The sequence below is a fragment of the Gasterosteus aculeatus genome, chromosome Y (assembly GCF_964276395.1).
Source record: "Gasterosteus aculeatus chromosome Y, fGasAcu3.hap1.1, whole genome shotgun sequence".
NCBI classification, from domain to species: Eukaryota; Metazoa; Chordata; class Actinopteri; order Perciformes; family Gasterosteidae; genus Gasterosteus; species Gasterosteus aculeatus.
This window is the reverse complement of record NC_135709.1, coordinates 18,721,269-18,743,229: the sequence shown is the minus strand read 5'-3', so window position 1 is coordinate 18,743,229 and position 21,961 is coordinate 18,721,269. Positions and strand designations below refer to the sequence as shown.

The window sequence follows — 21,961 nt, the reverse complement described above, 5'->3', positions numbered from 1 at the left end:
CCGGGGCCTCTTCCCAGCTGGCCGTGCCTGAAACACCTCCCTAGGGAGGCGCCCAGGGGGCATCCTCACCAGATGCCCAAACCACCTCAACTGGCTCCTTTCGACGCAAAGGAGCAGCGGCTCTACTCCGAGCTCCTCGCGAATGGCTGAGCTTCTCACCCTATCCCTAAGGGAGACGCCAGCCACTCTCCTGAGGAAACCCATTTCGGCCGCTTGTACCCGTGACCTAGTTCTTTCGGTCATGACCCATCCTTCATGACCATAGGTGAGGGTAGGAACGAAGATTGACCGGTAGATCGAGAGCTTTGCCTTCCGGCTCAGCTCTCTTTTCGTCACAACGGTGCGGTAAAGCGAGTGCAATACCGCCCCCGCTGCTCCGATTCTCCGGCCAAACTCACACTCCATCTTCCCCTCACTCGTGAACAAGACCCCAAGGTACTTGAACTCCTTCACTTGGGGTAAAGACACATTCCCTACCTGGAGTAGGCAATCCATCGGTTTCCTGCTGAGAACCATGGCCTCAGATTTAGAGGTGCTAATCCTCATCCCGACCGCTTCACACTCGACTGCGAAACGCTCCAGTGAGAGTTGGAGGTCACAGACGGAAGATGCCATCAGGACCACATCATCTGCAAAAAGCAGCGATGAGATCCGCAGCCCCCCGAACTGTAGACCCTCCTCCCCCCGACTACGCCTCGATATCCTGTCCATGAAGACCACAAACAAGATTGGTGACAAGGCGCAGCCCTGGCGAAGGCCAACCCCAACCGGAAACGCCTTCGACTTACTGCCGAGCACCCGAACACAGCTCTCGCTTTGGGCGTACAAGGATTGGATGGCCCCAAGCAAGGACCCCCTCACCCCGTACTCCCGCAGCACCTCCCACAGTATCTCTCGGGGGACCCGGTCATACGCCTTCTCCAAGTCCACAAAACACATGTAGACTGGTTGAGCATACTCCCAAGCCCCCTCTATGATCCTGGAAAGAGTGAAGAGCTGGTCCGTTGTTCCACGACCAGGACGAAAACCGCATTGTTCCTCTTCAATCCTTGGTTCGACTATCGGCCGAACCCTCCTTTCCAGCACCTTAGAGTAGACTTTACCCGGGAGGCTGAGTAGTGTGGTACCCCTGTAATTGGCACACACTCTCTGGTCCCCCTTTTTAAAGAGGGGTACCACCACCCCGATCTGCCACTCTTTTGGCACTGTCCCAGACTTCCACGCAATGTTGAAGAGGCGTGTCATCCAAGACAACCCCCCAACACCCATTGCCTTTAGCATCTCTGGACGGATCTCATCAATCCCCGGGGCTTTGCCACTGCGGAGTTGTTTGACTACCTCAGTGACTTCCACCAGGCTAATTGACGATGATCCCTCCTCCGCCTCCAGCTCCGCCTCCACCACAGAGGGCGTAGTAGTTGGATTCAGGAGTTCCTCAAAGTGTTCCTTCCACCGCCCGATAACCTCCTCAGTCGCGGTCAACATGGTGCCATCCTTACTGTACACAGCTTGGATGGTTCCCCGTTTCCCCCTCCTGAGGTGCCGGATGGTCTTCCAAAAACACTTTGGTGCCGACCGAAAGTCCTTCTCCATAGTTACCCCGAACTCCTCCCATACTCGCTGCTTTGCCTCCATCACGGCAGAGGCTGCTGCCCTTCGAGCCTGTCGGTACACTGCAACTGCCTCTGGAGTCCCACCGGATATCATAACCCGGAAGGCCTCCTTCTTCAGTCGGACGGCTTCCCTGACCACCGGTGTCCACCACGGAGTTCGAGGGTTACCGCCCCTTGATGCACCTAAGACCTTGAGGCCACAACTCACCGCCGCGGCTTCAGCAATGGAGGTTTTGAACATAGACCACTCTGGTTCAATGTCCCCTACCTCCACAGGAATGTGAGAGAAGCTCCGCCGGAGGTGTGAGTTGAAAATCTTTTGGACCGGGGCCTCCTCCAGACGTTCCCAGTTCACCCTCACTACACGCTTGGGTTTACCGGGTCTGTCCCGAGTCTTCCCCCATCCTCTGACCCAGCTCACAACCAGATGGTGATCAGTTGACAGCTCTGCCCCTCTCTTTACCCGAGTGTCCAGAACATGCGGCCTCAGATCAGACGATACGATTACAAAATCGATCATTGATCTTTGGCCTAGGGTGCTCTGGTACCACGTACACTTATGAACATCCTTATGTTCGAACATGGTGTTTGTTATGGACAATCCGTGGCTAGCACAGAAGTCCAGTAACAAACACCCGCTCGGGTTCAGATCAGGGAGGCCATTCCTCCCAATCACGCCTCTCCAGTTATCTCCATCGTCGCCCACGTGCGCATTGAAGTCTCCCAGTAGGACTATGGAGTCCCCTACAGGAGCCCCATGCAGGACTCCATTCAGGGTCTCCAAAAAGGCCGAATACTCTGAGCTGCTGTTTGGTGCATATGCACAGACAACAGTCAGAGTTTTCCCCCCCACCACCCGAAGGCGTAAGGAGGCGACCCTTTTGTCCACTGGGGTAAACTCCAATGTAGCAGCACTCAGCCGGGGACTTATGAGTATCCCCACACCCGCCTGGCGCCTCACACCATGGGCCACTCCGGAGTAGAATAGAGTCCACCCCCTATCCAGGAGTTTGGTTCCAGAGCCGAGGCTGTGCGTAGAGGTAAGCCCCACCAGATCCAACTGATAACGCTCCACCTCCCGCACAAGCTCCGGCTCCTTCCCCCCCAGAGAGGTTACGTTCCACGTCCCCAGAGCCAGCATCTGCCGCCCAGGTCTGTTCCGTCTAGACCCCCCACTGTCACTGCCACCCTTGTAGCAGCGCACCCGACCCCATCGGTGAAGAAGTTATTTATTTACTTTATTTTAGGGGCAAACCGAATCTTGGCGACTCAGCTTCCATTTATCCATCTTTATCCAAATGTCACTCTAACATCCTCAAAAGCTTTGTTTTCATCCGTCATCTGATATTGTTTTACACAGCTGACCTCATCCTCAGCAATGGTTTTCATGTGATTTGGGCTTAACATCTATTTTTACACCTTCCTCGTCTCTCGTCACTCACTTTCAACCTTTCATCATATTCTGCTGTTTATTGATTCACTCGCTTCGTCTCTGTTCCTTTTTCTTCACTCATCTTTCACTTCCTCCGATAACCAATCTTTTTATTACCTAATATTTGTCGTTTCTTTCTCGTCTCCCTCTGTCTGCACTAACCCTCCTTTCCTTATGTGTGTGTGTGTGTGTGTGTGTGTGTGTGTGTGTGTGTGTGTGTGTCTGTGTGTGTGTGTGTTGTCCTCTCTCCTGGTTTTAGAAGCACAGCAGACAGCTCTCCTACTGAGGACGTCTGTCAGTCTCAGCCCAGCTCTGATGCATAGAGGTACCGTCTGTGGTCTCGCTGGTCTTACTGTTCGAGAGGCACAGCAGCAGCATAGCAGAGGGAAAATCACCTTGCAGGATTTTAGCGGAGCTAAAATCATTCAATTTATAGAAATCTGTGATTGCACACCTCTAAAAGTATTAGACTCACGTCACTTATGTGACATTACCGCTGGCTTTTATCAACATACGTGGGGTGATGACAAAAGGGAAGGTGGACAATTTCTTGCTCTTTTGACAGGCGGTATCTGTGTCTTGTTCTCCTTCTTTGGCTGCATCTGTATCTGATCTCTGCATGTGCTCTGCTCTGCGGTCCGACGCTGTGGCTAATTCCTGACCAGATTTACCTAGATAAATACTTACACTGTAAGTGTGTAACGTTGAACATTTTTCAAAGGGAGACAAAAGCTTGAAACCATGGTTGATGGGCTCTGTTTTGACCCTGGTCCGTGTCTTCCCCCTGCAGGTCTTTCAGTGACAGCTGTTTCCTCAGCAGCCCGTTGTGTTCAGAGCTGGCCGATGTGCAGTGGTACGGACGTGATAAGGCCAAACCTGGAACCCTGGTCTGAGACCTTCCCGCAGGTCCCATCGCCCTGTCCTACTGCCTCTCCACTGTCCCTCACCACGGCCCATCGACAACCAACAACCTCATCCTGAAGGCCCAACAACCGTTCCGCCCTGAGCGCACCTGACATGAGCCCCGCCTCCATTCACCACCTCTTCATCACGCCCCCCCCCCCCCTGTCACAGCTCAGCTGGAGTGGGACGTGCTCGCCGAGACAGACTGAGAAGTGCCACCTCAGCTGTTGAACTTGTTGCCCTACAGCACCACGGAGCCCGTTGGTCACACTCCCTCGCAGAGAGTGTACGCTAGCAACGGGGGGGCAGGGAGGGAGAACGGCGTTTAAAAACATCAAGCAAACAACAAAATTCAACACGACACTGTCCGCTGACCCGACCAGTGCACTGCCGCCCAATCTGAGGACACCTGCTGGATTTGAGCCACCAGTTCTAAAAAATCTCCAGGCCCATCTCCAGGTGTTGGGTGTCATTATTCCATTAATGTTGATTGTCTTTTTTCTTTATTTGTCCTCGAAATATATTTATAATCAAAGAAGATAACCCAGACTTTTGAGAAAAATCTGTTTTAAATGACATATTTGCATCCTCTCCGTTTAACCCACAACCAAAGACAACTTACTGGATCGCCCGGTCGCACCCCGGCCCGTGGGCTGGTGCCATACAGTCACCACAGCGACAATACCGGGAACCCTCCTGATATTTATGGGACTCTGGTATATTGACAAGGACAATAGCAATAACAGATATTGTACAATATGAACTGCTTTGAGTCTACGGGGAATTAAAGCAGGCATTCAGCGGCATTCTCAGCCGTGCAACGGTCTGAGTAAAAGATTCCCTTGGTGTGTCATCAGTGAATCGGGAGGCGGGGTTATTGGGCTCGGCGTTAATCAATGATTTTTTCCTTTGACTTCTTTTTTTTTAATTGACGCCGTCATTTCATCTGGGCTGTAGTTTTGGTGTACAAACAAGATATTCAGATTCTGCCGTTTTAACATTTGTCGTTTTTCACCCCAGGAAGTAGATGATTTTTGGCAGTTGCTTGTGGGGATACTGAGGCTGTTTGATGATAAATCTCTGCATCATCTTTTCTATCACAAGTGTCTGTTCCTCTCTGGAGGTCTTGTTTCCATAGCGGCTCCTGTCACTACGTGGGGCATCTGTCTGTCCGTCTTTCTGTCCATTTCTTCTTCGTGACGGGAGCGACCGAAGACACAGCGTGAACCCGAATCACAACTAAGACACGCATACTGGAAGCCACAACACACACTGTGGACACACAAAAATTACAAAAGTGCCAAACATGTTGGTGCTTTATATTTGTACTGTAACACAGCACTCGAAGAGCCCCCACCCTCCCATATTCAAGCTGCAAACAGAAAAGGCCCCACTGTCTTTAGCCATTGTGCAACGTCTGTACAACAAAAGCACAACATACGAGGGCTGGACCTACAATTAGTGAATTGTAATTTTCCACTCCAACTATGTCAAAGTAACTACACAACTTTTAGAGTGGTCTAAAAGGGCATAAGAGAGGCGGAAAAGCCAGAACAAAGTATTACATGAAAGTGCTCTTTTATTACTACGAGGACATCAATTAATTTTTTGGTTCGACAACATTTAATCCCCGCTGCCAGGGCAGCAGTGAAGCCATAGCCGGAGCTGAAGTAAACGGTTCTTTAACTCTCTCGAATGGAGAGAGTAATGTTCCCTCACAACCCAGTCAACAATCAGACATTCAGATCAGAGTTAGATAAGCACACCTGGTTTTGTAGGAACTGAGTAGAACTCGCATGTTAGTTAGTATCTAAATAGTTTTCTCTCATCTTTTCCAGTCAATAAATATTGTTTGTTTTTTTTGCTTTTCCAAAATATCCTAATTGTTGGTAATTCACTAAGACTGTTGACTGTAAACGGTGCAGCGTGTGTTTTTTTTTGTATGGGAGGAACCCTGTGCATCCCACCTTCATAATGTTCTAACATTCACATTCATAATGTTCTTTTTCCTTTTATGCACTCACACCACTTGTTGTAATCTGCCACTTTAGACTATTTAAATAGGAAAGTTCTGTCCACTCCCCGCATGGTTGGTTCTCCAAGAGTTGCCCGCCCCCTTCCTGGTCAGATTTGATCAGCTTTTCGCCCCGTGATTGGAAACAGCTCTCCCTGGTTACCTTTTATTAGAGAGCAAGCTTGATCCTGCTCTGCTCACTCCGTCCACTGTTTGTGTGCTAAAACACAATCCCGTGCATGTCCTGCCACTGAAAAGGAAGAAAAAAATAACCCAAAGACGTTCAGCGCCCGTCTTCTATACGGTAACATTAGCACATGTTGCTCCATCGCGTGACCCTTTTCAACCTTGTGGTGATCTCTGAGTCCAATGTGAAGTGTGACGTCTCCTCCCTCTGTTGCTCCAAACACACCATTTTCTGTGCTTCATAGATGAGACTTTTTTGTAATTCTCCCAAGAGAAATGAACTTACTCTATTATCAGTCGTTTCCTGTATGTAGGGAGGGGCACTGTAGGATTTTGTGGGGTTTTTAACATTCACATTCATTGTTTTTTCAATGTTCCATTTTATAAGAACAGTATTGTTTGGGTTTTTTTTGTTCTGTAACCGTGCATTCAGGTGCTACAAAATGTCCAGTTACTGCTTTGTCATGTAGGATCTAGACATCTTCATTGTTATCAATAGATTTATTTACCAGAATGAAGCTTATTTTAACAGACAGTTTAATTGTAGAAGACACTTCCCCCAACCAGACAATAGAGCATGTAACTTGATTTTATCAGTTCTGTTCAACTGTAACAATACATTAAAGGTGTTGTAGAAAAAATGTGGAATTTATCAAGAAAAATTACTGAATTCCACAGTTAATTTATTCTTTTTTCTATTAAAATTTGTATAGTAACTTTACATTTTTCAAAACTGTGTTGTTGGAAATTGAATTTTCAAGATGAGAAGCGGTGTCAGTTATTGAGAGTAAGAAAAATAAATTATTGATGAATGTTCTCAAGATTACGCCTTCATCTGTGGTTTGCTTTCATTTTTGAAGAAAAACAAGAAGATATTTAGTTATTCACTCGCTTCCAGGTGGGTCGGATTGAATCCTTCCAGGCAATTCTGCTGAAAGCATCTGACCTATCAAAGGGGATCCCCTCATGTAGTCACCACTTCCCCTTGTCAGCAGCCTCAGTCACTTCCCTCTTTGGCCTTTGAGAATGGAGAAGAAGGACATCCTGAGGGGTCCCAAGGAAGAAACGCTCTAAAGATAAAATATATTACTCCTCACCAAACCTCAAGATCAAACAGCTGCACAAACCCATCTGGACAGGCGCATTTCACGCATTTTATTTCTTTAGATTTGCATGTCACATGGCCGGAATTTCTGATCTCACTGAACAATCGCTCTCTGTGTAAATGCAACATGGATCCGTTCAAGTGTCGTAGCGGGAGATACGGACATCTGGACAAACGGATGGTTTGAGCAGCTCAACATATCCATATAATCGAATACCAGCTTCAAACACCACTAACAAACACACGCAGTAGTTTGGATACTTTAACACAAGTGGTTTCTATCACAGGAATCGCTGGTCAGTGTCTGAAGACACCCAAATTCGTCATCCGTTTTTTGTTTTTTTTACCCTCCTTCTGTGTCGTTTTAATAATTAATAGCATGTTCCTCTTTGTACTCTGAGTTCCCATAGCAGCTCTTCCAACAAGGCAACAGCTGGAAGCTGTTACCCCGACATGCCGTGAGAAACTAGCTCCTCTGTGATCTTTTTTTTCACTCTTGTGCGTCTGTTAGTGTTCTTGTGTGTGTGAGCTTACTATAGGAGTAGTATATGGCCTTGATTTATGTCCCTAAATAAATCCTTTTCGGAACTCCATGTACTCCTCTATCTCTGGGAGGACCGTTGTAAGTTTTAGACCATAAAAGTGAAGACTTTTTTTTCCCACATTATTACATTTTGTTCACTCTTTTAAATCCGTTTGGGGACATGAATGTGCAAACGCGGAAGTTAAGATCTGTTGGAGAAGTAAGAAGAGTTCTGTGCGAACTAAAACTGACCATTAACATTTAAAAAGGTGAATTCCCTTGAGACCAGGTGTGGTCAGAACATTTTCAGTGAAATCATTGCAGCTTAGGGTAGGTCCTCTTCCCCTCATTACACGTCTCTGACCAAGAAGTCTCATGTCTCACGTCTCGGCTTCTTCCTGCACAGAGTGACCTCATTTGTGGATCAAATTGAACAACATGACAAATCCTCTGAAATGCTGCTCTCTAGTGTCGACCTCAGAGCAGCTAAATGGACCAGAACAGACTGCTTTAAAAACATGTATATGTAATGTTTAACAAGTCAACTCTGTGTACTTTGTTTACCATCATTTGTCTCAACATGCTCTTTATTTATTTTTTGCCGGTTCAAACTTTGCTATTCCACATCCAACAGTGTTTGAAATATTGTGAAATTCAGTGTTGCATCTCCTTTGCGTTTTCAAAAAGGTTTAAATTTACTCAACCACACAAACACTGTTGGTTCACCAACCGTAAAGAACTATGATCAACAACAGTAACCGAGTTGACAGGACGGCGTTTTTTCACTGATTGAATTCCATTTGTTCCAGTAGTGCCCCGTTGGTTTCCTCTGGATCCTGTGCAGGAAAGAACAGAAACCGTCAGATCCCATTAATTAATCCGGACTGAATACCACGCTGATTTAGGGGAAAACTGTCATCACCTGTCATCCCCACGCCAACTCTGCAGGATTCCTGAAAAAAGCGCATCCCTTTGTGTGTGTGTGTGTGTGTGTGTAGGTGTGTGTGTGTTCCTATATCTACCTGTTTGAGGCGGCTGTACGCCTGAAACTGCGGCGGACTGTAGCGGCGCAGGCCTCTCAGCGACAGGAACAGTATGTAGAGCGACGCCAGGCAACACTGCACGGTGAACGCTATGGAGCTGCCCCTTGCAACGTGCGAACCAACGCGCTGGGGAGGAGGATGCGTGAAGGGAGGGAACGCAGGACAGATGAGGAAGGGTTTCTTCTCATTCGGTATATCAAAGCAGGGATGGAAACAAGATTTTTCAGGTTAGCATTGTGTTTGGGGTGTTGATTGATAGGACGATACAAAAAAACAACAACACAATACCCACGTTTCAAACGACTTACAGGATTACCTGTTGGTTTGTTTTGAGCGCGACCTGCTGTGCAGACCTGAGGCTGTTGGCCAGGATGGCAGAGAAGCCGAACAGGAGACTGAAGAGGTTCAGACCCATCAGAGCGATAATCTTACAGAATTCATACGCAATTAAGCAACGTAAGCAATACAGCCACACAAAATATGTACCTTTAATCTATTGGCTTTCCTCTGAACCTCCATTGCCAGAGTCCCAGCCGCCAAAAACTGTAACAACACCAACAGTTATGATTGCAGTGTTTTAATCCATCTTTGTCTCTCTCAGTTTTTTTTTTACAATTGACGCAAACATGCACTCACAAATAAGCTCGACCACACCGGCGTTGTCATGGACACGGAGCAGTTGTAGCTCACGCACGCATGGGTGATTGTGGCGAGTATGCAAGCCAATGCAGTAAGGAGCTGCACCACCTGAGAGGAAGCACATGGTATGAAGCAGCCTGACAGTTTAAGCGCTTAGAAAGAGTTTGAAAAGAAAAATGTCAACCAATAGTTTGCACGATAGGAGCATCTCACTCCTGTGACTAAAAGTCTAGTATTGACCACAGTCCCAAACCAGCGATGAATCCTGCCGTTTATTAGCTCCCCATTTCTGGTAACCTGGTTCAATGGGAGGGGTGAGGGTGTCCCCTTAAAAAACACGTGGTACAACCCCTCCTGGAACATGTTCTGTGTCATCTGTCAACTTGTTTAGGGGAAACAAAATGCGAGTTGAAAGATGATTCGTCAAACACACACACACACACACACACACACACACACACACACACACACACACACACCTTTGATTCAGATGTGACAATTGATTTTGGTCGATGTGGCAGCTTACCTTCGCCAAATGTCACGCTTTTTCCTCATTTATCCAAAACCCCTCATGTCAACAGAACATGTTGTGTAGCACAAAATGTCAAACATTCAGGCGAACACTACTCACAGTAGTGTAGTAGACTGCGGCGGTCATAGTTCACTTGAGCTGGATGATAACGTACGACAGTAAGTCCACTCATGAGGAAGTGATTCAGGGAAATCATTGGCCATCATTTTAGAGACAGATTGAGATTATACGTTTTGTCCCCATCGTCCACTCTCATATAGGAGAAAAATAAAGCACTTACTGGTTTATATACACAAAGTTTACAATGACGTGTGAGGCTAAACTTATTCACACTCTCTTTTCAACAAAAAACGATTATAATCGGAATATAGGTCAAATAGTCACGAGGGACCACAGAACAAAAAAGGTGCTGCCTGCCAATGCAGCGGGTTGTGCTGTACACTGCCACCCACTGAGTGCAAAACAAATCCATTCAAACACTGATGGCCGCTGGACGTCAAACATTACGCCACAGCCCCTTGACATTGGCACACTTCAATGTCCAGTGTGCTGTCTTGGTACATCCTGCCGACATCATTAATCCGCATGATGTCCCCAGGTGACACCTCCCGTCTCGGAGCCAAAGCTGCCAGGTCACCTGCAAGCAGAGGAAAAAAAAGATTCAGAATTGAGCCGTGAGAAGTGCTTGCTTTACTGCTGCATGTAGACGTGTGATTCAAATGTTTCCACTTTGCAAGAATGAATTTGTTGTTGTCATTTAACCGACTACGTATTTGCACATATTTGTATGATGTATGTAAGCTTGCTTGCTTGTGGAATTGGTACTGATTGTCTAGTTGATCCTGTGCTCTCCTTGAAGCTGTACAGTAAACGGTCCAGCATTTCCAGGTCCATTGAGGTCCACTATATGCAGCCGGGCAGCAGAAGGGTCGCTGTTGCACAGACTGACTTTCCTCTGCTCGGTAACAGGATACTGGTCATTGACATCTGATAAAGTCACAACCAGAGTACCCGTTCCTGTAGCCGGGACACTATCTAAAGAATTGAAAAACACAGCTTTATGTTACGAGAAAGAAGGTTGCTTGTCCGTGACGGTGGCAGTTGAGGCTCCTCGTTTGTCTCTACCACCAGCAGAACAAACACAGGGTAGCTCTCAAAATCCAGCCCCTTGGAAGTGACGGGGTAGCAAGGAAAGTCGTTTCAATCTGCCAGACATGGCAGTGGGGAGATGCTTGAAGTCCATGCCACGGTTGTTTTGTTTGAATCAGAACTCACGTCAAGTCCGATAGAGAACTACAATCTAGTTCTATTTCAACATTACCATGTTTGCCTTTTAGGGTTTCATTATTCGTGCAGTTCTTTCTACTGTTCGAGCAACAAGGCTGAATCCCTGCTGCAGCTGAGAAACAAACATCATTCAAGCATCGTCCAGTTCAAATATGCCAACCTATAATTCACTTAAAAAAGGAATATACTATTAATATATATGGTTTGGGGTGTAGGAAGGTGTAAATGAAAATTAAATATAAAATATTGTGAATGAGGTTTGTGAAAAACCTAACTGTTCAATATTAACACAAGTTTTGCTTTAAAGGCATGAAGACCCAGTGATGAACAATGTGTATTATGAATATAAATGAAAACGCAGGTGAGCAAAGCAATAGATAGTTCTGACTGCAGCAAAACTACGTACAACTTACAGTGAGGCAGACAGCACTCACCTGCACCTGGCACAGTACAGAGAGCCGCTTCCAAGTCCTTTGTTTTTCCGTCATCATCTTCTTTAGACAAGAGATGGATCTTTTCCCTGGTTTGTAGCCTTTACCAACTTACCTCCAGGGCTCCTCGGTCAACACGATAAACAGATCGTCTCCCACACTCAATATTATGTTAGTATTTGCAATTTGTAAGCAGTAATCCTGCTGTGCGGTTCTCAGCTTTTCTTTGCTTGTACTGACGTCGACTGGAAACTTGTCTGATTTGATGAGTTAAAAACAAAGAAGCGAGGAGCTCGGGGCGAATTGCAGTCAGAGATGCAGGTGTGTTTATGCGCTCCATGCTTACCTTGTGGCCGCTGTCAGGACACACCTTTTTTCTAGAGTAGCAGTGTTTACACTTGTTTTCTGTGACACTCAGCACAGTTTATTTTGCAGCTTTGAACGACAAGCACTCTACATTTTCCAAAGCATTGCAAGTTGGACGGTGTAATTATTTAGATTGTATTCACTTGCAATCCGAATGTATCTGTGATGAAAAGAGCACAAGTGAGACAAAGTAATTTCTCATTGGTTTAATAAGAAGCATCAGCACCTTTACAGTGGCAACTTAAATATATCTGACGAACAGCCTGAAGAGAGCATTTACATTTATAACTAGAACTACTTATTATCAATCCAATTACTATTTTTTAAATATAAAACAATAACATTTACCCCAAATAAGTAGCAAAAAAGCCTAAACTAAAAAGAAAAAAAAAACTTTCAGATGTATTGTCTAAGCATAATGCACATTTCCACTTTTGTAATAGATCTCCGGTAAAATAGCCGTTTGAATACAGTGAAGGCTAAAAAAATAAAGAAAAATGCCAGAAAATAACTTGATAAATGCTATAATTTTGGAAATGTAACCTATGTTAAATATATAGAATCTGCTCCTCTTTTTATTGCATAAAACACTGAATACTGCTCTTTCATCAAAAAATATTTATAAAGCAATGTATGTAACCGATCGTAATGATCTTATTTTATATCAAAAAATATCTTCTTATATTTTTTTATTATATATCCTTCTGCTAGCAGTGTTGAGGTCTGGCTAGGTCAGAGTTCAGATACACCACGGTAGCGGTGATATCATCCCTGTACAGTCTAGCCAGGTCCTCGGGCAAGGTGAGCATAGTGGCCAGTCTCTGCTGGCCCAGTTCTCCGTACTCCCCGGTGCCGAGAGCATTTCTGATGAGGTGTGTAGCAACGTTGGCGTCTAAAGCGGGCGACGCACGGGTCGGGCGTTCCAGCAAGAGCTTGTGCATCTGACCCAATTTCATTTGCCTCTCTGATGGAGAAACAGGAGCCTTTGTAAAAGGAAGAAGAAAAAGAGAAACTTATAGAGAACCCAAGACATGTACATGGATCAAGATGGAAGTTACAACAACGCACGTCACTTTCAATCTACAAACAAACCTGCAGGTGAATCCCGCTCAGGTGCTCTCCAACCAGTCGCACGGCCTCCTTGTTCCCCAGTTCGTCCCACAGCCCGTCGGTGCCGAGGATCAGGAAGCGGTCCTGGGGCCTCAGCTTGTGGTGCGTTACCTCGGGCGCCACATCCAGATAGGGTGGAGTGAGGTAGTTGGGCGGGGTGTACTGGTACAGGTTCAGGGAGTCCAGGTCCACCCCTGATTCCAGGCCGGCTAAAATGCTCTGCTGCAGCTCGAGGCTCCACTTGAATCTTACGTCGCCAAACCCCCGCAGCGGCATCAGAACCTGACGGCACCATAAAAGCTCAGGACCAGCGACCCACTTACCATTCACACACGGCTACTTCTGTGCCTGTTGAGTGTTATGCAGCGAGGAGCTCTTACCCCGAGCAGTCGGTCGTCTGTGACCACCATGGCTCTCTCCGAGGGCGGATGCTGGGCCTTGATCCTCTCCACCTCCGCCTGGTTCTGTGTGTTGTGGTCCAGGGAAAGGGGCAAAGCACTCCAGGATCCATCCTCCTCCAGCACGCCCAATACCGCTCTGCTGTCACCGGAATTCGCCACATGGATCCGGTCCGTGGAAACATGAGCCACGCAGGCTGTGCACACGGAGAACGCGACCTGGACAGACGATGGTGCAGGTCTATGAACACCCCGTAGCCGTGAGCACGCCGGGAGCAGCAAGGAAAAGGGTGGTGTTGGTACCTGGATGGCTGTGCTTTTCATCAGGTCATTGTAAAGAGGCACTTGACCCAACGTGGGGCTCTCGTTGGGGGAAGACGTTGCTGAGAGGTTTGACTGCAAGTACCACGGGTACAAACAAGGTAAAACAGAACCTTTTTCATGAATTCTTTGATAGGTAGATTTAGGAAAATTTAGAGTGGTGCTGGCAGTCGGCCATGAGGCAAGGCTTTAGATGCTAAAGGCTAAAGGCTAGTGCATTGATGACTTGGGTGAATATAATAAGCTGATATTAAATAACAGTGGGGACATACTTTTGCAAAGTGAATGCGAATGGGAGCCGGCTTTTAGAAATTCCAAACACGCGCGTTTGGTGCGTTCAGGTACACACTTAGAGCGTTAGAAAAATCCAGGCGGCGAACTGGTCTGCTGAGACATAAAGACCAGCAGGATAAACTCATACAAGTAGACCCGTATGGGATTGGTTAGGGGGTTCGCATGAGGCGTGACAATGCGCATGTTGTCCACTAGGTTTCCCACAATAATTACGGCGTCTTTAGAGAAGACTCTTCTCTTCATTTCCCCTCTCTGTGCATAAGGTCCTTCACAATTAGGTATTGCAGGATTTTAATAGATTGGGGGGGGGAGCTTGCTCTACGGGATTGGCTTACGGGAAAATCCAGCGGCGACTGGTTAAGTATATGATTAAGGAAGCTCGAAGCTTTGGAGGCCTGAAGTCTGGAGGATAGGAAGAGGTTAAAGGCCTGCAGTATTGCCTTGAATTTTGAGGCCAGTAGTCTCATTTCATAAGCAAGGCCAGTAGTCTTGTTTTGAGGCCAGTAGTCTTGTTTTGAGGCCAGTAGTCTCATTTAATAAGTGGGGCCAGTAGTCCTGCTTAAAAGAAAATCCAGCGGCGACTGGTTAAGGTTATGGTTAAGGTGAAATCCAGCGGCGACTGGTAAGATCTGCTTAACATTTTCCACTCTCTGGAAATCCTATGAATTAGGTAGATGGGTTATCTAGAAGAGGGTGGGTGGCAGATAAGCGCTTTAGTGTAAATGATAGTGTATATACATCTGCATGCTGGTGTGAGTGTGAGTACGTGGTGCGTGAGTGTTTGAGTAACGTGGTGCATGTGCTTGATTGATGAATAGATGTTCCGAATTATGTTTTACTATGTGTATGTGATTGTTTAACAGTGTATATATATGTATAGAATCCGAACTGGAGACTGATCATCTCCGGCGTCGGGTTGTAAAACCATAGCATATTAAGGTGTTGGTGAGTAGACCAACCCGGACCACATGGGGCTGCCTTGCCAGCGGCTAACGGGGTCTCATTGGTAATTCCACTGGGGATATAGCGTGGGTTAGCAGTTAGCTTCAGCCCATTGTTCTTCGCTACGCCAGCACACGGCGTTTTACGATCCATGTGCTGAGGTGTGAGGCACTTCCTCTTTGGTAGTTCTGTGTTCGATCTTCAGCTATCGGCTGAACAGCGCCTCATGTGGTTGGAGTAAGTGCACATCGTGAGGGGAAGCCCCTGAGTGTGCCATGTGGTGGGTGTAAGAGGGAATTACAAGAGGGGGAGTTCAATTTCCTCACTTGCTCCGAGTTCGGACGTTGACTTTGATGCACATTTGCCTTTACTTACTAGGATAGTGTAAAGATTGATAAGACAACTTGACGGATATCTGGATTGGTGTTGACATTTATTTGAAACATTAAAGTGCTGTAATGTCACGTTGAATTTGGTTTGTACTATAGTTCTGCATCGATTTTGGATTGGAATTGGAGGTTGATTTAATTCTGATGTGGTGCTTTTGAGAAGCTGTTATGAATTGTTTGATTTCGATCTCCAATGTTTAGCTGAAACCAGATTGACTGTCATTGCATTGTCTCTGGGTTGGGGGTGGATCATTGTTTATATTGCGGTATAATCTCTGGCGGCATTTGTGGGGGAGTGCTTCTGCTATACTTCCTGATTGATATTGCCGGCAGTTTGACTGTATCATCATAACTTTGATTAATTTTGTAACCTTGATTAATAATTTGGAGTAATTCATTTTTAGACATCAAGATTAACTTTATTAAAGTTTAGTTTTTAGACTTTTGAATTTTGAATGAAGATTGAGTTTTGATTTGAGATGTGGTTAATTCTTTCTCTTTTTCCTCTGTACAATTGTAATCATAGTCTTTGGCATTGATCATTGATTATACTAATTTTTACAGTTCCGTGATTGATTTGATTTTGAGGTTAGAAGTACTGTTAAGTTGATTTAACCTAGTGGTCTAACAAGATAGTTTAGTAAATTACACTGTAGTTATAGGACTGATTTGATGTTGTAAATCGCCCTTCTTTCTGTTAGATTTGGTTGTTTGTTTTACTGTGTCGATTCTGGTCGATGGTTCGATTTGACATTTCCTCGGACAGCTGTTGGAAGTGACTTAGTTTGGGTTTTTTGCTGTTAGTGACAGAGTACCACCTAGGACAGAAGGGACAGCTTAGCGGTTGTTTAGAGTATTCCAGGTTGCATGATGGCTGCGCTTACGACTCAGGAACTGCTTGTCAGGGCCAGAGAGGAGGAAGCAGGTAGCTGTGAACATGGCCGTAAAACCCCAAGTGAATACCAGGAGGCCGCAGAGGAGCTGTATATTACTTCAGGACTCCTGTCTATCAAAATACACGTGCAGAGGACCCATCCAAACAACGACAAAGAAGGAGAGGTTGCTGATGGAGGACGTCATCACAATAGACATTGTATCCTGGTGAAGAAGGCTCCAAACCACTATGCAGACTATATTCTCCCTATAAGAAATGAGCCACTTGCAGCCTCCCCTGTCCCACAGTGCCCACTGCTGAGAAAAGCCAACGGTCAGAGAGAGTTTGTGCCCTGGGGCCATCGGGACATGGAAGCTCTGGAGAAGGCACTGCCGCCATTGGGAGAAGGAGCTAACCCATGGATCCTGCTCTTTGAAAAATACACAACGGCTGATAAATTGGCACTTGGAGATATACGGGCTTTAGTAGCCCGTCTAGAGGGAACAGTCAATTTGAGAGCCTTGGAAGTAAGATCAGGTACAACAGACTTAGAAGATGATGATCCATTCGACGGTCTCAGAGGAGCTTTCTGGGAAGCGATGCGAACAGTTTGGCCCACAAAGATGAGCATGACAGTCCTAGCCACATTGGAGATGAAGCCAGCAGAAGAGATGTTCCAGTACTTGAGGAGAGCAGAGACAGAATGGCATTTGGCCACAGGAGAAAGACACGACAATAACAAATCTACTGCAGTAATCTGGCGACACACTGTGCAGCAAGGCTTGCCCCAGGCTGTTCAAACAGCGTTGGAGGGAGTAGTGGGACTGGACAACATGGATGAAATCACATGGAGAGACCATCTAACCCACTTCTACAAAATACAGAGAGCTGCGGAGACACGGAGGCAAGAAGAACTGGGGAAGATGACGCATCGACTCCTGAAGATCCAACTGGCAGCGGCGGATGCAGAAGTAAACAAAAGACAGCGAGTCAGGAAACAATTGCAGGTGACAGACGAGCAACCCCAATACCCCGTTCCTCCAGAGGCCCAATATCCAGCCCCAGCAGTCAGAGACCGTTCAATGGTTGACCAGCAACCACCACCTCAGCGCAGAGGCAGAGGACGTGGAAATAATAGGGGAAGAGGAGATGAATGCTACTTATGCGGACAGACGGGTCATTGGTCAAGAATATGTCCAACGAACATGCAGTTCAGTGCAGCTCCTCCACGGTCTTCCCGTCAAATGCAGCCCCGGCAGGACCAGAGGGTCTACCTCACCTCCACCCCCTCATGCAAACCCCACAGCAGACAAGGCCCTAAACAACTAACTGGTGACACACCGACCCCCGCTGCTTTCCAACAGCTCAGATAAGCACCCTCAGCGTCCACGGTTTACGACTCACATTCCAGGTAGAAAAGGGAGACTAGAGATTATACACGGCTGAGAGTGTCAGCTCAAACTAGACTTAAACCCGTAGGGAAGATTGATTTTAAAAAGGGGAAATCAGTCATTGAAATTAAGAGATAAGGTTGTGTAAGATTTAAATGAGGAATGAAGGTGATAAGGAATTAGGAGAGTTGTGGTATATATTGTCCGTATGTTGTATTAATGTTTGTAGTTTTTTGAGTTTTCTCCTGAATTCAGAGATGGGCGGTAAATTGTTGAGTGCTGTTATTGAGTGTATAGTGCACGATACACTTGATACAGTATCTTGATGATTGAAGCAAATGTCTGATCAAAGGAACATTTATAGCACCAGATCACGAAATATGGAAATTTGTTACAGACGGTCATCCTGTAATGTTCAACAAGTAGTACACCCTTACATTTGGATACGCTAACCATGAAAGGTTGGTGATCTATCATTAATGAATGAATGGATTGGATCAAACTAAGCATGAGCTGAGTTATAAAATTTACTGACACATTTTTCCTCGAATACATGTGCATGGCAATTGTTAACTATGTTTTGCTTTTCAGTTAGGAGCAGGCGACTCCAATGCGAGAAGGTCCAGATCGGCAACGACACCCAGTAGAAACGGCGTTGTGGGGGTTTTACGACGTTGTTGGATGAGCCAGGAGGTGGCCTGGGGGTGATTAGCATCACCAAACGCTATGTGAAGGGATGCTTTTACACCTACCTCAACATGAGGGACTGGGGGAGAACAGAATACAACTAGAGTATCTGCCGATATGGGAACATTATTGCATGCAGTGTAAAACACAATCATAAGATTCTAAACAACAGAGATGTGTAGATGACATTGATTTAAGGTGTTAAGAAGAACATACAGTCGTTCTATCAATGAAACAACTCACAAATTGATTAGAATGTTTTTAGGAAAACACTAGATGTTAGAGTTTAGCTACTCAAGTGGCATTTTAGGGATAACAGTAGACGATGGCCAACGCAGGAAGATCCAACATGACTTTTCTTCCTGGAACGAATGTGCAATGACATTGCTCTTCTCATTCACAGGCACAAGGACTGATGAGACACACAGATGATACAATTACTCCACATTAAAAGAAATAGCTAAAACTGGGAAATAAGTGGGTAAAAGGTTGAGTTCCAGTTATGTTTAAATATGCACACACTAGATGGTAGAACTTGTTTGCTTGAAGAGTTTGGTAAACCAGAAGAAAGAGCAACATGAATTGGGAGAACACACACACACACACACACACACACTCACACGCACATCTAGACACACCTACACACACACGCACACACACATAGCTCCACCACTTGTGCTTCTCTATTCAACAGCCGATTGGGGAATCTTGTCCTAATGGGACCTCCGGTTAGCAGAGCAGTCTGCTCACAGGAACTGAGGTGATCCGAGGTCCAAGGAGGGAGCGTGAAGCTTAATCACACGTCTAGGATGACAGCTACGTGTCATCTGACCAAACCGCTGACAACAACAGATGTTCCAACAGAGGAACATCAAGGAGGAGAAGTATAGGCACACACATACAACGAAGGAATCCACAAACACTGAGCTAATGTGACACACCATTTCCAGATTAGAGAAGGAACGGGAACTGCTGGGACACTTGATAAACACATATGATAAGAATGTTCAGGATGCAAACAAACATACGCCAACGATATTACAGTAACAGAACTTGAGGATTTTGAATTCAGAGCGTCTATTCGGTTGCAATGACCAATCATTACCAGGATAAAACTAAGCAGCATTAGACACATTCACGGGGGAACATTTGGACAGAAGGAGGGGAGAGAAGTCCACCATTTCATAGGATTGTGCTTATTCAGATAACTACAGCATTGTCTCGGTTGAAAGGCATATATCATAGTAAGAATTGAAAGTAAGAATTGTTTTTAGGAGGCTAGAAGTTCCTGTATGTGTTGTTTCTATTTCACTCCAAACAGAGCTGAGATCATTATTCAATGCAAGTGGATCCACACGACAACAAGTGGAGAGATGGTGTCCATTTATGGAGGGAGAGTAAAATATGAAGGGCAGGGTCTCAACCATTGACCCACTGGTTATGTTCTCCTCCTCAACATGTGTTGTCAACTTGAAGCATCACTGTGGCACCGCCACATATAGAGCGGCTATTCTGTTTGATGTCATCCCTCCAGAAACAAACTTCAATTGATGGGAGCATCAATTGAAAGACACATCCAGAGCTGCCCCTGGGGGGGGGGTAAATTATATGTCCTATAGTGCTTTTTTTCTTTAGTTTCAGATACCTTGTCCCTATATAATGTGTTGATACGTGTTGAACTTTAAGCGACTGAGACCAGATTCACTAAGAGATCCAGGGGGACATCTTCAGGAGGGTTTCCAACAGCAGCCATGTGGGAGAAAGATTTAATAAGGAATTATGTGTTACAAACTACACTGATTCCTCCGAGGAAACTCACGGTTTACCTATGACACTGATGCGGTTAACAGTAGACACAGTTACTGGTAGTTAAGATCACATCACCAGGAATAAACACCACCAGAGAAAGCCTTAAGAAGAAAGACAGATCTACATTAGTCTGAAAGTCACATAAATAAGCGAAAAGGATGCTAAGAAGGTGCCAAGGAGGGTGCCAGATGATGTTGAATTCCAGAATCAGATCACAGCTGAATTTGTGGACAATAATAAAATGTTGATTGGATGAAACTGCATTTGATGACAGACAGGTGCTACAAATGAAGACCTGCATGAGTCATTGGATGAAATGAGATTCATGGCCTAGAATAATAAAGTGGCTTTAGACATGATGTTAGCTGGAAGCGGTAACTTCTGCAAAATGTTTGGATCTGTTTGTTGTGCGATCATCTCCAACAACACAGCTCCTGGTGGCTTGGTGACCAGAGCACAAGCCCCACTGACAGCTCGAACCAGCAGCTGGCAGACAACTAAGGCGACGACAATCCTCTCACCAACGGGTTTGTCAGTATTATTGCACAACGGAAAAGTGCATTACTGTCTGCGTTAACCCTTCTATTAGAAAGAGAAAAGATCAACCTAAGAGGACCTCAGAAACATTGCACCCGTAGTAGCCCGAGGGACACAATCACATCAATCGTCTGCTCATTAGATCGCAGAAACCCGTTGATTTGGACGGCGCTCAGCATGAAGTCGATGTCCCGACGGGTCGAGCGGAGCCGCTTGCTCTGGGACCAGTTCCCCGTCTCCTCACCAGCGAGGCCCCGCTGGTCTGATCTGCGGGGGCCCGAGGACGAGGACGAGTAGTTACACTGGTGGGCTTCTGCAAAGAGCGAGTGCGATGTGGGCGGGAGAAAATGACAGCATTAGATTGTGATATTGCGTAGATGAAACCAAAGATCAAAAAGGGGAGAAGTACTGGTCGCAGACGGACCTGGGATGGGGCAGTGGGGCTGGAGGGCGTCAGCGTGTAGCGTGCAGCTCTGTGGAGGACACTGGCGCACACACGTCTAGACATCTCTAACAGACTGTGCCGTCTGAGTTGTTCTCATTCACCCAAAAACCTACGTCAGGAGAAAAAGGAACCGTAACGTCACACGTCACGTTCGCGCGCGGACACAGGTCGGACGAGCTAACGTAAAGTGACAGGAAGCCAGATGTTTCGCGAGTCAGGTTAAAATGAACACGTGCGCTTTGACATTAGACCAGTGTATTATAACGCCACGTTATGACGTGCCAGCCGCGTTAATGTGCGCAGGCTAGCTCACGTTTGATCCGATTGACAACACATAGCACAAAACTCAAAAGTTGACGTTAGCTTGCCCGTTAGTTTCCCCGATGTTCACCAATACAACGCGACGCACGTTACGACAAAACGCTTGAGCCCAACAGACACGCGTTGATTTGGTTCATGTTAAGTATGAAGACCGCGTAGTGACCGAAAGACGTGCAAACCGGCATTACATTTGACTCGATGTCGATGGTCAAAACTCCGAACATGACGGCGTGAGGTAGCAAACGGACGCACGGTCGTAGTCCATGCCGTTATCTTTTCAGGAAGAAGAAAAAAAAGAAAAAGTATTTATAAAACATTGTAGGGGGAATTTAAATTGACGATCTTTGTTCAGGACATTTTAAGCTTGAT

The 21,961-nt window shown here is 46.0% G+C and overlaps 3 protein-coding genes across 16 annotated transcripts in view; 1 reads left to right on the top strand and 2 right to left on the bottom strand.

The window, feature by feature from the left end:
- LOC120812460 (FERM domain-containing protein 4A-like) overlaps positions 1-6,969 on the top strand; it is a 74,688-nt gene extending 67,719 nt beyond the window's left edge. For 8 of the 13 annotated variants that reach the window (XM_040168438.2, XM_040168434.2, XM_078097699.1 and 5 more), the window contains exon 24: positions 3,836-6,969. In XM_040168438.2, the coding sequence (XP_040024372.2) occupies positions 3,836-3,938 (103 nt within the window). In that variant the 3' untranslated portion in view covers positions 3,939-6,969. Of the gene's footprint in view, positions 1-3,304; positions 3,371-3,710; positions 3,736-3,835 lie in introns of all 13 variants that reach the window. The other 5 variants (XM_078097701.1, XM_078097700.1, XM_040168435.2 and 2 more) reach the window with 3 other exon arrangements.
- A 1,362-nt stretch (positions 6,970-8,331) lies between these two features.
- On the bottom strand, positions 8,332-10,593 carry LOC120812386 (transmembrane protein 253-like). The gene is made up of 6 exons (XM_078097698.1): positions 9,985-10,593; positions 9,456-9,833; positions 9,306-9,362; positions 9,136-9,246; positions 8,799-8,945; positions 8,332-8,612 (listed from the first exon to the last, which is right to left on the bottom strand). The coding sequence occupies exons 2-6, from the start codon at positions 9,483-9,485 to the stop codon at positions 8,559-8,561; spliced, it is 399 nt and encodes a 132-aa protein (XP_077953824.1). The 5' UTR covers positions 9,486-9,833; positions 9,985-10,593; the 3' UTR covers positions 8,332-8,558.
- Positions 10,594-12,266: 1,673 nt separating this feature from the next.
- LOC120812385 (pyruvate dehydrogenase [acetyl-transferring]-phosphatase 2, mitochondrial-like) lies at positions 12,267-20,852 on the bottom strand. Of its 2 annotated transcripts, XM_078097697.1 has the most exons (4): positions 13,886-20,852; positions 13,565-13,801; positions 13,167-13,466; positions 12,267-13,057 (listed from the first exon to the last, which is right to left on the bottom strand). In XM_078097697.1, the coding sequence occupies exons 1-4, from the start codon at positions 13,904-13,906 to the stop codon at positions 12,782-12,784; spliced, it is 834 nt and encodes a 277-aa protein (XP_077953823.1). In that variant the 5' UTR covers positions 13,907-20,852; the 3' UTR covers positions 12,267-12,781. The 2 variants fall into 2 exon arrangements, with proteins under 2 accessions (XP_077953823.1, XP_077953822.1); XM_078097696.1 differs by having other exon boundaries at positions 13,565-20,852.
- Between the last annotated feature and the right edge of the window lie 1,109 nt (positions 20,853-21,961).